Raw genomic sequence first — 15,244 nt, forward strand, 5'->3', positions numbered from 1 at the left:
AAAATACTGAACTCTCCTAAGAGCCTAATATAAAACTTGAAAGGTAGACCCTTAACTGTTTCTCCAGGTGTCTGTGGGTTGTCAGTTGCACATGCTTCTTCCACACCTTTGGAGGGATTTCATAAAATCGGCATTCTCCCCCATATCTCACTTGCTCTCTGTACTGTCTGATGTAACAGTTGGAGACACCTTTCAACTCCTGTTAGTTTCACTGAATCAGCCTCAAAGTAAAGTGCTGGCTTTAAAAATAGACTAGACCTCAGATATGTGGAGACTGTCATTAGGACATTTAACAGCAAAAACCATATGGGAAAATAGTTACATAGAAAAGCCTAACAGGTCCCTCCAATATGATGGTGGAGTTGATAAAAGGGTGAAAAGTCAGATTTCCATGGCTTATTGGAATAGCAAAAGGATCAAGAAGGAAACAACCTTAAACAATTTTAGTTACCATGTTGCTTTTTGGTATTCTTGCGTGATCTTCCAGCCTGATTGGAAAGTGCATTAAGAAAGATCACCCAGTATTTGTCTAAGACAATGAGCTGATTTGCAACAGTATCCGGGAAGACAGAGTTTCTTTTATTTCCTACCAAAGAACTATTGCTCACTGGGAGGACATCCAGACTGTTGTCAACAGGGTCTTCCGTGATTATGAAAGATATGAAAATACACACACCATCTCATATTTCATGGAATTTGGCGGCTCCCCATCAGAAATGTTGGGGAACAATCTGGCTAAGTCTTGAAAGTAGGAACGAGAAATCTAACTCAGAGTGGAAGGAAGGTGATAATCTTTCCTAGGAAGGAGGAAATTGCTAGATTAAGCAAAGATAATTAAGCCTGATTGGTTAATTATAAAAACATAAACACAATAAAAATAGTTTAATCATAGTAAATAAAAGAAAAACCTATATTAAAACAGAGTATAATTTCTTCCTAGGCAAGGAATAATTAATTCTTAGAGGTAGACCAAGAGTTTGTAAGGTTCCCGACTGTCCTCCTAATATTAAATAAAATTGGAGACTGATTATTCTTATTACACTGAATACAAATTATAATATATTGTATTGGTCAATATATATGTGAATGCAAACTATAGAAAGTGAGTATCTTGTTAAATAGGTACAAAATTAAAAACAACATATAACAGATGTGAAAATTTGATGTTCCCCATTTATGTTCCCAGAAAAGATATTTTCTATTAGGCAGTGTTAATTTCTTTCTCTCCTTTTTGGAATATAGTCCTAGAGTTCTAATATATCTTAACACAAACTCATCAAAACAGATAGGAACATGGGAGCCATTTTCCAGCTTCCCGGGGGCTTCCCAGCATGAACAGACTGAAATCAGGCTAAAGAGTGAACAAGTGTTTCTTTTATTTGTAAATAAGTTCAAAAGGCGATTTCAAAGCTTCCTCTAAAACCCTTGTCAATTCACCAAAAATGTTGGATTTCTAGCCAATATTTCAGTTCTTGTGTACGACAGTTCTCATAACACGTAGATGGGATTTGATTATGAAGTAATGAGTTACGGGCTGCCCATGACCGTAAACTTCATCACCTTATGCCTGCATCATCTATTTAGTCTTATATCTAAAAACACGAGGTTTACTTTAAAATCTAATCTCGTATGCTTGCTGGTTTTTAAAACACAATATTTCCTTTACCCACATGGTATATACGGCATTTAAACAGTTAGCCTACTCTGAGCTGGTGGGTGAAAGATCAAATGTTGCCTGTTTCCTCTAGAGCCCACCTTCCTCGTCTGGGTTTCATCCTGGCATTTAGATTTTCCTCACTTTGAAGGAACACATAACTTTCTCACTTTGCATAAGAAGGATCTTCCTTGGGGGGAAAATGTATTTCTTATGTACCACATACACCAAAAAATATTTTCTACCTTTGTTCAATTTTACATATACCTACAGAGTCACCTAGAGTTTTAAAATAAGTTATTGCACAAATTAAAAAATATAGAAAAGCAGATACAAGCTTTCTATTCTAAGCATTCTTTAAAAAAATACATTCTCTAATTATGTGGTAATATATTTTGATTTCAAAAATTTAAATTACTTTAGAGGTATTTGGGGCTCTAAAATGTGCATGCTTGCCTGATGATTTTCAAACCAGAAATAATCAAAAGACTTTAAGAAACTGAAATGTCACCTTGAAGCCCACCTTAAGAATTGCTTTTGTTGTACAAAATACCAGTCCGATAGAATGAAAATTGCTTTACAGCCTTTCAAGTCTATGGTTAAAATGATTGTTACTCACTTAATTTCATACTTCAATTTCTTTTAAGAAATATAGATGGATGTACTTGGCTGCATACACACATTTGTTCATTCCTGTCCATTGTTCATGTTCCTGTCCTTTTGTAATCAATTTCTTACAAATTGAGCAAAGCGACAAAAATTCCATCAGGAAAACCCATGCCACACATCTTAGTATTTTCCACAGTGTGCTTTACTTTATAATGAAGTGGCTAATCTCAGGCAAATAAAAACTGTGAAAAACAAACAAAACCTTCAAATCTTCTCCTGTAACGATCATTTTACATATTCCTAAAGATTTGATTTAAAAAAAAATCATGAAAACTCGGGTATATTAAGGACAATTGAAGTGAAATCAGTAGTTGAACCCTGTAAAAGTATGGCTTGGCAAGTGAAACGTTAAAAGTTTAAAAATATTTATGAATAAGAAAACATCTACCTTAGAGTATGTTCCCATTAGGTTATTTTGCAACCATACCTCAATTTGATTAAACCCAAAAAAGTAATTTTCTTTTCTTTTTTTTTTTTTTCCTGAGGCCGGGAAGTGACTTAAATATTTTCCATGATGAGAAGCTGGCAAAACAGTCACTTTGAATCAGTCCCTAGAGGAGGAAACCTGAGGTGTTTTCTTGGGTTGTGGATGAAACATAAAGTCGGCGTGAAACCAGAGCGCAGCCCGGACACATACCTTGTCCTTGGGTTACTCCGTAAAACTCGGCCGCTATCCGAGCCGCTTCCTTGCGGTTGCCTTTCACTATGTAGAAGTGGCTGAGGATGGCCAGGCTGATTTTCACAAAGAGCTTGAAGCAGAAAAGGGAGAGGATGGTGAAGTAGACGTTGGAGAGCTGCTGGGCGAACGGCCGGTTTTCCTCCACCACCGACATCGCTGCGCAGGCCGGGCCGCCGGGCCGGGTCAGATCCAAGTCCTGAAAGTGCTTGGCTCCGGTCCGGGATGCTCCTGAACAGCTGGTCCTGAGGAAAGAAAATATCAGCTGGTGGCGATGCCTCCAGCTCAAAATATTTATACTGTCCATAAAAGTGCCTCGCACACGCCTATTGGTCTGACAATATTCCGGGGGAGCGCCGGCAACACGTGCCGGGCTCTGAGACGCCTGACTTTCCGAGCCGGGTATAAAATGACGCCGCATCTCCCTGCTCTGAGTTTCAAAATCCAGGTATTGACGTTAATGTACAGAGTGTTTCCTTTTTGTTGTCTGTTGTTTAGCCGCTCAGTCATGTCGGACTTTGGCAACCCCATGACGGACTTTAGCCGGCCAGGCTCCTCTGTCCATGGGATTCTCCAGGCAAGAATACTAGAGTGGGTTGCCATGCCCTTCTCAGCGGGATCTTCCTGACCCAGGGATGGAACCCACCTGCTTTATCAACTGAGCTAGCAAGGCAGCTTAGTTTTGGGGGAGGAAATAATTGTCCTGAGCGCTCTGAAGACTCTGGGTAAGGGGTTCCTGGTGTGAATGTAAGCGAAATTCATGATATCAGGGTAAAATGAAGTCCATCAATTCAAACCTTCGAAATGGTCCTATTTGTAGACTATGAGCTAAATTATCGAATAGTTCATGACTTGTGGATTTAATGACCACTCATCAAATTTTAGCCAATTATGTGGCTTCTGTCATTGTCAGGAAAAAAAAAATGTACAAATGGATAGACTGGAAAGCCACAGAGTCATAACTTTAGGCTATTTATTCATCCACTGAACACGTTTTAAGCACCTGCTATGTGTCAAGCATTTTGCTGGATGCGGGAGAGGCAGAGAATGTCACAGCCACAAGGAACTCAGAGTCTAGAGGAGGAAAGAGAAATAAGATAAAATACAAGTGAGGACAGGGTAATGTAAAGAGGAAGGGTCTGATCCTGGTAGGGAAGAGTTCCAAAAGGCTTCCTGGAGGAGGCACCATATTCAGAGAATTTCAAGCAAACTGAAGTGCTTCATCTTTACTCTCGCAAACCAAGCAAAAATATATTTTTTTAGGCTCACAATCTTTGTTAGTTCATTTCATTTCATTTCAGTCACTTAGTTGTGTCCGGCTCTTTGCGACCCCATGAACTGCAGCATGCCAGGCCTTCCTGTCCATCACCAACTCCTGGAGTCCACCCAAACCCATGTCCATTGAGTCAGTGATGCTGCCCAACCATCTCATCCTCTGTTGTCCCCTTCTCCTCCTGCCCTCAATCTTTCCCAGCATCAGGGTCTTTTCAAATAAGTCAGCTCTTCTCATCAGGTGGCCAAAGTATTGGAGTTTCAGCTTCAACATCAGTTAAACCGTATCTTATTTAGTTTAGAAATAAAATGCCGCTATTTATATGGGAATCCTCAAGCAAGCTATATTTTAAAAAGTAAAATAGAGTAAATTATTAAGAACAGTAATGTAGAGTGGCAGTATTTTGGCACTGAAGTAAAAAATAATATGCCAAGTTAAAAAACGACATATCATACAGGGAGTTTATTTATACATTTATATGACCTGGCTTGAAGCCTGTTTGTTGTTGTATTGCTTCCTGATTCTTCTGAGATGTTCCCAAATCACAAATAATAGCAAAGACATAAGGGAACAGAAGTAGCTCATTTTGGAATAAAGAGGCGTATCAACGATGGGTCGTGCTAGGCAGTGTCGCAGGCTTTTTCTGCTGCGTGTCTTATCCGGTTGTGCTGACTTACACAACACATCCCTAAGACAAAGGAGGTATAGCTGTAAAATAAATGTGCCAACAAAGCAGGCTTCTCCTTTCCCCAGGGACTGAGTGGTTCCCAGAAAAGTAAATTAGGTCAATGGATTAGAAAGCGGCCACAGCCCTCTTTACGGGAGAGCCCCCTAGTCTTGTTTGCAGAGGCAGAGAACTAGACCAAGTGGCTGTTCATAGGCCCCTGTGGAGCATTCCACATGTGCTCTGGGAAGCGATGAAAATGGACTGCAGACTCTTGACGGTGGAGTGACTGACTGTGAGGCTGTGGGGGGTGACCCTCCTGCTAGTCTTCCCCCTGGCACGGGGAGGCATGTGCCCGCACCAGGGAGGCATGCCCGGGGACAGCTGGGCCACCACAGCGCTCTGAGTCACCCGCACCCACTTCCGTGCTGTGGAATCAGAAATAAAACCCACCTGAGTCACGCCTCGGTGTCTGCTCAGGTTTCACTCCTTCCTCTCTACCCGTAAGTGCTATTATAAATAATTATCTCCACATCAGCTCATCAGGGGACTGGATTCTTTGGGGCTGAGGAGCACTTTTATTTCGATAAGGCTGCTATCATTGGAACATTCAGTTTAACTCCCTACAGTTTTTGCTAGTAGGAAAATACTAACTCCAGTATCTAGGACTTTATGTCAAGATGTCATGCTTCATTTTAATGAGTTCCTTGATTTCCCACCTTTCTTTTGTTAGTATGAACTCTCCTTTGGCAACTTTTACCATCTCTATTTCTATGAATCACTAGATAAAAATTAAGGCTAAATAGAAAAGCTCATAGTAAGTGAACTCTTCAAATATAAACTAGATGCTGTATTTTTTACCTTATAGATCCTTCCAAGCAACACCATAAGTTATTGATATTTTATTAGTATCTAAAAGACACATGAAAAATATTGTGCACCTATTTTCCCGGCACCCATGTTTTCTTAGAAAATAAAATATTGATTAATAATTTAAGTGATTTATTGAGATAAATACTTTTATCATTTACCATGTTCAGAGGATGTGGTAGAGTGATGTGGGTGATTACCTAGCATATCTTAACCCATCTAATCATACTGGTTTCAATCAATCAAACTGAAGCTGAGCCCAACAATTGTGTTACTAGAATGGGTGATGTGAGGGGAGTTAAAAGCACAGGGAGAAATCATTTATTGAGAGCTTACTATCAGCCACATGTTTTACATAAACCTCCTCATTTACAATCTTATTCTATCCCAAAGGAGTGTCTATTATAGTCATTTACATTTTAAAAGATGAAGAAAGTGGAGTTCTGGGAGCTTTGGTGACCTATAAAAAGTCCATCTGAGCAACAGCACTGTTTGAACACAGTTATGACTCTAAAATAGGTGCTCAAGTTACTGCCCATATTTTCTATTTTTAAGCACTTACTGTCAGAATGAGCAAGTATGATTTGTGCATATGGAGAGTGAGACAGAGTCACACAGAATCACACACACAGCAGAGAGGTCAGACTAAGATTGCATTTAATCAGGTACCTAAATTAGCGTCTAAATCAGGGGGTGAGCCATCTAGGCTCTGATGACTCCATGAGATAGAATCTCGTGTGTGCTTGATACCTGGGAGCCAAGGAAAAGGGGATTGTTTGGTGACTGGGCTAATACTTCTGGATTGTTCAAGTCTAAGATCTGGTGAGCAGCTCCCACTGAAGCAGCAGAGGGGAAGCAGATTGGGGGGCAGAGAACAGGGCAGTCGAGATGCGGGACACTGAAAACCACGCTGAGTGCTCAAAACAGGGTCAAATGAGGAAAAGCAAAACGAATGAGGATCAAGAAACGACAGGGGGCATCACTGGTGAGCTTCAACTCACTATTTCAGTAGGTTAATGGAGGAGGAATTTTAGGACATCCGAGACCAGGGGTGATTCTCAGAGCAAGTTTCAAAGAAAATAAAAAAGGCCCCTGGGCTTCTTCTTTCGGGCACCTTTCTGGGTATGATCTCTGACCCCCCCCCCCACCACACAGGTGTCAGAGATAAGACCACTCCCTGGGATCCTGATCTTTCCTGTTTCAAGTCTCTCATTCAGCTTCCTTTAGCATCCCGAGTACTACATGCATGAGTTGACACTGTGTGTGTGATGTGTTTCCGAGACTTAACTTCATGTTATTCAGATGTCAGCTATCATAATAAGTCTCAAATATGGCCAGATTAGTCTATAAATTTTCAGAGATAATGGGGCTAAATCGTTTTGACTTAACTACAGCATTGATTCAAATGATTATACTAAACGTCAAGAGGATATAATAAAAATTGCCTGTTTCTAGTGCTTTCCAGTTATTAAATCTTAGTATAAATATTTTTTATGTAGAGAAAATAGTGTGACCCTATTGAAATCATGATTTCCTTGTTGTTGTTTTTTTTTTAAAGAAATATGATCCTCTTCTCTGGCAGAAATATAAAGGCTCTAGTTGACTTTTTATCCATTAATATATTCTTTTTATGAATAACTTTATAACTATAACTTTATAACTATAATAACTTTAATAAAAACTTCAACTGGTTGTCAGGACTATTATATAAATTACTATTTAAAAGTATTTGGAACAGTGTCTAGCACATACTAGGTGGTGCTTTATAAAAATCTGTTGAATAAATTAATGAAAAAAACCAAAAATACGGCAACTAAAACAAACTGATGAAGATGAGGCTGGAAGGTGTAGCTTGATGTGTAATGAGGTGTAAGAATATCCAATAACATAAAGATGCCCTAAATTTCAATATAAATGCCCTATCATTTTCCATGTGAAATAAAATTCAAAAAGATATGAATGAATCCTAAAAAAGTGTTCAAAATAGATATATTCATAGGAATCAAAACTGGAAATAGTCCAAGTGTCCATCAATAGGAAGTGGATAAACAAACTGTGGTATATTTATAAAACATAATACAGTTGAACAATAAAAGGATTAAGCTACTGATGTGTGCAAAACATAGAAGATTCTCAAAAACTTCTGCTAAGCAAAAGAGTACATATTGTATGATTTCTTTTATATGAAGTTCAACATTATAAATATCATATAAATATAACAATATAAATATATGGTGATATGAATTAAAAAGCTGGTTTCCAGGGATGGGGTTGAGGGTTGACTGAAGAGGGCAATGAGGTATCTTTTCAGGAAGATGGGAATATTATCTGTCTTTATTTGGGTGATGGTAACATGTGAGGGCAAAAGGAGAAGGGGTCGACAGAGTATGAGATGGTTGGATGGCATCAATGACTCAATGGACAAGAGTTTGAGCGAACTCCAGGACACAGTGAAGGACAGGGAAGCCTGGGGTGCTACAGTTCATGGGGTCCCAAAGAGTCGGACACGACTTAGTGACCAAGCAACAACAACAGCATGGAGTATATATAGTTTTAATAATCTTATCAAGTGTACATTTAAGTCTGTGCATTTTACTGTAAGTGAATGACACTGCAATAAAATAAAAGTTGACAAAATAAGTGTTGGCTTTTGGTAATGGCAGGCTAGTTAATTCTCCCAGCGGAGACAACAAAAATTTCTGGGTGAAATATTAGAACCACATTCCTAGTAATATCCACAAAGTATGAAGAAAGTGAGAAGTCACTGGCCCAAGAATGTAGGACGAGAGGAAAATCCAGAGAGGGATTTTGGGCCATGCTTGCTCCAGGGATTGGAAGAGATGGCAGAGAGATTAAGCAGTCCTCCTAACAGTGACTGGGGGAAAGGACACATAAAATGTGATGTATATGGTCTGCCAAAATCGAGGGCCATGGTAGAGGGCTCACACTTAGAGCTGATGTCCAGAAGAGGCAAAAGAGGAGTGAACCAGAGGTAAACCAGACGCTTTCAATGACTACAATCTACATGGTCTAGAAAATTTCTATCCTGGAGATTGGATTAGGGTGATTCAAGATTGCTAGCACCCATAGGCATCTGTCAGAAAGAAACAATGAAAAGCATTCTCTCTGGAGGAAGATAACGTCACAGGCCTTAAATTACTTCTTTACGTTTTAAAAAGACATATGTAGCACTCATTCAAAAATAAGGAAACACACAAAAAGATGTATCAGTATGAATCAGAACCAGCAGAAACCAAATGACAGAAAGAAGCCGGTAAGTAATGGGGACAGTGAAGTTTCCAGAAATCTAACGCGTGTTGCGTTTTTTACTAAGCCTATGGAGACGGAATCCAATGTAGTCACTCCGCCAGGAGTGGGGGTGGGGGCTTGCCCCAGGCCATGCAGCTCCCCTCACAGGGGGACAGATGATGGGGGTCACGTCTGCTGCAGTGCTGGCCTCTGCACCCAAACTGGGCTCCTTCCCTTTGCCAGTCTGCGGTGGTGGATGTGTTACTGTGTTCTGCGCCATGATGAATAGGCAGCAATGATGCCAACTGGCTGGTGCAGTCAGCAGCTTGGCTTGATCTCACCAGGATGAGCCCTTTCCCTGGGCACCCAACAAGAGACTCAGGTGGTTCAGGTGGTACCACGGTTTGCTATCATCGTGTGTGGCCTCCAAGAGGAGTGTCTTCAGTTTGTGAGCTTGCGGTTTTCCAACTGGAGACTGAACAGTTAGGCCACTGGCGACAGTCCCAGAATCAATAAAAACCTCACGAGGTTCATCGAGGGGCGTGCTGGCTAGAACTGTGAGAGTGGAACGGAATTCCACCAACCGAGCGGACAGACCACGTCCACTGTCAGCTCTGCATCGCGGGCACTGAGGCTGAACAGCTGCTGCGGAGCAGGACACCATCTGGTTTCAGCTTGGCCAAACAGGCAGTGAAACAGGCCACGGCTTTCTGGTCGTGAGGAAAACAAAGAGCAGCTGTGCACCCCCCCGGCTCTCAGACTCGGTGCCGAGAAACGAGTCCCTACCTCCTCCAGAGCACTGCCGCTTTCATTTATATGAAGTTCACACAAAGGCTTCCCAGGTGGTGCTAGAGGTGAAGAATCCCCCATCAATGCAGGAGACGTAGGAGACGGAGGTTCCATCCCTGGGTCTGGAAGATCCCCTGGAGGAAGGCATGGCAACCCACTCCAGTGTTCTTGCCTGGAGAATCCCATGGACAGAGGAGCCTGGCGGGCTATGGTCCATGGGGTCACAAGGAGTCAGACACGACTGATGCGACTTAGCACAAACATCACACAAGGGCAGGTCTGAACCACTGTTTTTAGGGACACATGCTTGGGTGGTAAAAATGAAACGAAGAACAGCAAGGCCGTGTTTAGCAGGTTAGTGGTTATTTTTGAGGTGCAGGAGGTGTGACAAAGAATGTGTATGTGGCAGGGGACAACATCCTGTGTCTTGAACTTGGGTTACCACTTTACATATTTGTTTTGTGCATTTTGCAATATTGTTGAATTTCACAAATTTTAGAGAGGGCGTAAGTCACTTAGCATGTTAATGTGTAAAGGAGTTGGAATCTACAGTTAAAATCATTTGCTCATGTGGATTACCAAAGTTAAAAAAAAAAAAAAAATTCAAGCTAAATTAAGATCCGGACATGATTCTACCAATTTCTTATTCAGCTCAGTCAGAGGAGTTCTCACTCAGGAACAGGGTGGAGGTGGTGTTCTTGCACCTTCTCCAGCCAGGATTCTCTCCTGAATGACTGTCAGGGCCGCAGGAGCCTTACCAGCTCAAGGCCAGGCCTCCAGTGTTCCTTGCTTATCAAGCAGATACTAGGTCGGAAGGGATTGTCCATAGCCCTAGCTCTCTACCCAACAAATGCAGAAAACAAAACCAATCCTTGCTGCGGGCAGTTATCCCAGGAAAAATTACATTCCTGGAACGCTGTATTAAAATTGCCAAAACCACGGCAGAAACTCAATGGTATCTGAGTGTACTGGCTGAGGGAAAAAAAGAAAAATCTGGATTTATCTTGACCAGATTGCCTACAAAAGGATGGGAACTGTAGAACATCTACACACTGGGCGCTTAGAAGCGATTTCTCAGCAAGAGCTGAATTCAGGCACTGTGTAAATTACTAGGTCTTGGGAGGAAACACCCACCCAGACACACTCTCCTCTCTCACCGTGATATTTGTGACACTGAAATCTTTTTGCAGAGATTTTGAGCCTGCAATGGAGAAGGTTCCAGTCATCAGACCTTGTTTGGGGGACTGTTCCGGCCACAGGTCCTACTTTGCATTTCCCCTCGAGCCTCGCATGTGGGCGCTCCGGGCTCTGTGCAGGAGCTCCATGTGGCGGCTGGCCCCTCGGTTTTTTCTGAGCAGACCCTTCTAGTCTTGTGCCCCAGAGGCTGCTACCACTGTCTCTTCCAGTGGAACTGCTTAGTTTTAAGAAACTTGGGTCTCTGAGACAGTGTCCATCAAGTTCTCCACATCCGTTCCAACGGGAAAATCACCCTCAACAAACTGCTGAACTGAAAGCTACTTTTGGAGACTTTTAATGCCTGCTCCTCGAGGGACCTTGGGAGGCATTTATGAACCCAGATGCTTTGTTTCCCTGGGAGCTCTAGAATCCCAGTCTGGCTCACGTGTGTTTGATCAGCAGCTTGGTTCCAGTCTTCTGTCCTTTTGAAGCTTATCTGTTGAATCTATGAGTATTTTTATATTTGATCCCACGGATAAGTCAGATGAGTTCAAGGATATTGTTCCTCAGCCCAGCTTGCACCTACATGCAGATTACTCTGCTGTGCTCAGGTGTCTCTGACTCTTTGCAATCTGCCGGACTGTAGCCTGCCAGACTGTAGCCTTTGTCCATGGGATTTCCCTAGCTGCAGATTAGGGCATCCAAATTTTAATTCCAGAACCTTTCTAGTGTTTTGTATCAGCAAAGCAATCAACTATCCTGCCTTCTGAAAGCAGCAGATCCATTCTATCTTCTTAGGTCTATTTCTCTGTAACTGTGTTAGTGGCTCAGTCGTGTCTGACTCTGATCGCATGGACTGTAGCCTGCCAGGCTTCTCTGTCCATGGAATTCTCCAGGCAAGAATACTGGAGTGGGTAGCCATTGTATTCTCTAAGGGATCTTCCCGACCCATGGGTCAAACCCAGGTCTCTTGCATTGCAGGAAGATTGCTTACTGTCTGAGCCACCAAGGAAGCCCAAACCTATTTCTCTATAACCTGGCAAACACTTGCAGAGAGTGGGGCCTCAGTGATGCTAGTGTGATGAGCCATGATGAGCCAGAATGAGCCTTCCTTATGGAAAAATAGGTGGCAGTTGAGGATTTTGATTTCCCAGGACCTCATAGAGGGCCGCTATGCCCGAAGCCAGGCATGAGATGGTGCTGCAGGAGGGAACATGACCCTATTTTTGAGCCACGGATACTGGACACTGTCAAGTACCCCGCAGACTCTCCTCTAGAACTGGAGTGTCTTCTCCCAGCTGCTGACGGTGACACCTGCCGACTGCCCTCGCTGTCGGTCTTCTTGGGGACCGCCCGTGATGCTCCCCACACCCGCCTGCATGCAGGGCTCTGACTCGAGATATCTTCTCAAAGAAGCAAACTGCCACATCACAAGTCCATGGGACTTTGTTCTAAATTAAATGGAAGGTGATTGAAAGTCTTTCCTAAAAGCAAGGGGGAATGATTTTAACTGGTGTATACAGAATCACAGAGGACAGGAACAGAATCAGAGGACCAGTGGGCGCGGCTACAGTGGGTCAGCTGAGGTGACACCTGGAACTAGGGTAATGAAGTGAAAACTGAGAAAAGTGGATAAAACGCAAGACACACGCAGGGACAGAGTTGACAGAAACTTGGTGACTAATTGGATAGTGAAAGAAAGGAAGGCATCAAAGAATAACATCTTTGAGATGGCACAGCACAATCTTGGACATGTGGGGGCAGAAAATTCAGAGCACCAGAATTCCACATTGATTTGTGAAGCTTTACACAACTACAGAAAAGAAAGTGCTGAGAAAAGACTCCAGGGTTAAACATCTTGTGAGACAATACGTGGGCTTCATTTCAGAAAATCGTATCCAAAGAAATAGGTAATTGGTGTAAATTTTAAAACATGGCCACGGATGGTTAGCATTTCCATATTCTAGCACTATATATTACGTGGTGTTTTTCCTATTTCCTAATAAATTACTGGCAATGAGTTGCCATCTGGCACTTCATAACTAAGCTAAGTATAAGCACTGTAAACTGAATGACAAAAAAGTAAGAAAACATGGTTCATTGTGACATACCAGTTTTAGGCTCAGAAGTCAATCATGGCTTAATATTCCAGAAAATAGACTTTAATTTAATGATAAGTCTACCGCCACATAATGTCATTGTCGAATAGGAGTTTGTTTTGTTTCGTGGCAAATTATGCTTGCTCAGAGACCGAGAGTGTCTTTGCCAAGAATTTATTTAACACAGGTTCCCTGTGGGGATTATAATAATTTCACAGGCCAACAGCATACAGGATAATGTCTGTTAATAAACCAATAAGGAAATAACAGACTCAAGCCAATAGCAGATTAATTATACCATCACCCCAGACAAGGGGACCTATACATTTCTATGAGCTGGTTTTCAGGGAAAAGGCTTGACCAACCAGAGCTAATGGCCAGCCGCCAGCACAAGAATGAAAAGTCCCCTGTTGGTAGAACCTGTGGCTTGGAATGACTGCAGCGGAGTTGATAGGCAAGAAGACAGTCCCGCCTGGGGCCACTGCTGGTAACAGTTGCCTTCACAGCAGGAGCTAATGCCCAGAGATCTTTGGAGAGCTGTTTAGATCAGCAAAGGGCAGCCTTTGCCTGGACGCAGCACTCTCGAGTGTTTGTGACCTAAGTGTCTCCTTGCCCCAGCTGCCTCTCACACATTCTTAGTGACCAGCCCCCAGTGACCCCTCAGCTGCGGAGCAACTTAGTGCTCAGAATGGACGTGGCTGATGACATCCTGACACACAATTTCACTTTTACATCAAAACGCTAACTTCATTGGGAAAAGAAGCTAAAAAATGAGTGGGTATATGTAGCAGATTGCTACATGGCAGAAATTAACACAACACTGTAAATCAACTATACTCCAATAAAAATTATTAAAAAAAAAAACCACTTCGTTCTTGAAAACCACTTCACTCTTAAAAACAGCTTCATTTTGTCATAAACAAGTGGATTTGAAATTGTAACAAACCACTGCAAAACAGTAGTAAACAAGGTAAGCATTTGGGTAATGACTGGAGTAAAAGAAAGCAGAAATTAAACAGCACAGATTTAAAAAACAAAGAAAAACCAGCAGGGAGAGAAGGGTCATGGGACTGGCTGGCTTATCTGACCTTAGACCAGTCCTGCTTCTATCACCAATGACCACCCAGCTACACAGCCTCTGCTGTGACTGTCCAGACTGGTTCACTCACCCTCAAACTTAAACACCCAGGCCTGCAAACTTGGATGTCAGTCTCTTGTTTCCGTATGTTGTCAACCAAATCATGGGTTCATTAGGCTTTATCTGATTGGTGAAATCTGAGTCACATGTCCGTACCTGGCAGCAAAGTGCTGGGAAAAGTAGTTATTTTTCAGATTCTGCGCTGGGAAGGAAGAATGCACAAAGTGCAGAACTACTGATATTATCATGTGGGGAAAGCACTGAGAAAAATTTAGGTATGACAGATGTCTACCATAATTAATGTTCCAAGCTCTTCACTGGAGTTTAAACTCTATTGATTCTATCGTCAATGTTCTGTTTCTAAACTTATTTTTTACTAAATAATGGCCAATGCAGGAGATGTAAGAGACATGAGTTTGACCCCTGGTACAGGAAGATCGCCTGGAGAAGGGAATGGCAACCCACTCCAGTATTCTTGCACAGAGAATCAAATGGACAGAGGAGCCTGGTGGTCTACAATCCATAGGGTTGCAAACAGGTGGACATGACTGAAGTGACTTAGCAGCAGGACCACTGAAGTAATCAAAAAAAATTAAGAACCAAAGAATTCTGGATGCCTGACTTAGAACATTTCTTATGAATAAAGATTGTTTGAAAACCGACCCTAATGTCTTTAGGAATGGATCAGCTGTTAGCCTGCTTTTTGGCAAAGTCGGACATTAAAAAGCATCTCTCTCAGTGGAGCTGTAATTGATTACTTGAGCTCACTGGAGAGGGTTGCTGCTTGAGAGATTTATTTATAGTGCCTCAGATCTACACACTGGATTGATAGTCTAATGAAATGCTTCTCTTATAATTCCAATTATAAATGGGTCTTCAAATAATTTACTCCTAGATGAATCAGAGGCAGTGAGGACATGCATGGGCACCATTCTCAGGAGGCAAGCTCAGAATGCTGGCCTTAGGGTTTTCTGTTTGCTTTGCTTT

At 42.0% G+C, this 15,244-nt stretch overlaps 1 protein-coding gene across 1 annotated transcript in view; it reads right to left on the minus strand.

Moving 5' to 3' along the window:
* ASB5 (ankyrin repeat and SOCS box containing 5) overlaps positions 1-3,283 on the minus strand; it is a 40,397-nt gene extending 37,114 nt beyond the window's left edge. Inside the window, exon 1 of the mRNA XM_043893799.1 lies at positions 2,961-3,283. Coding sequence (XP_043749734.1) covers positions 2,961-3,156 — 196 coding nt within the window. The 5' untranslated portion in view covers positions 3,157-3,283. The remainder of the gene's footprint in view (positions 1-2,960) is intronic.
* Between the last annotated feature and the right edge of the window lie 11,961 nt (positions 3,284-15,244).

Source organism: Cervus elaphus, chromosome 32 (assembly GCF_910594005.1).
Source record: "Cervus elaphus chromosome 32, mCerEla1.1, whole genome shotgun sequence".
NCBI lineage: Eukaryota > Metazoa > Chordata > Mammalia > Artiodactyla > Cervidae > Cervus > Cervus elaphus.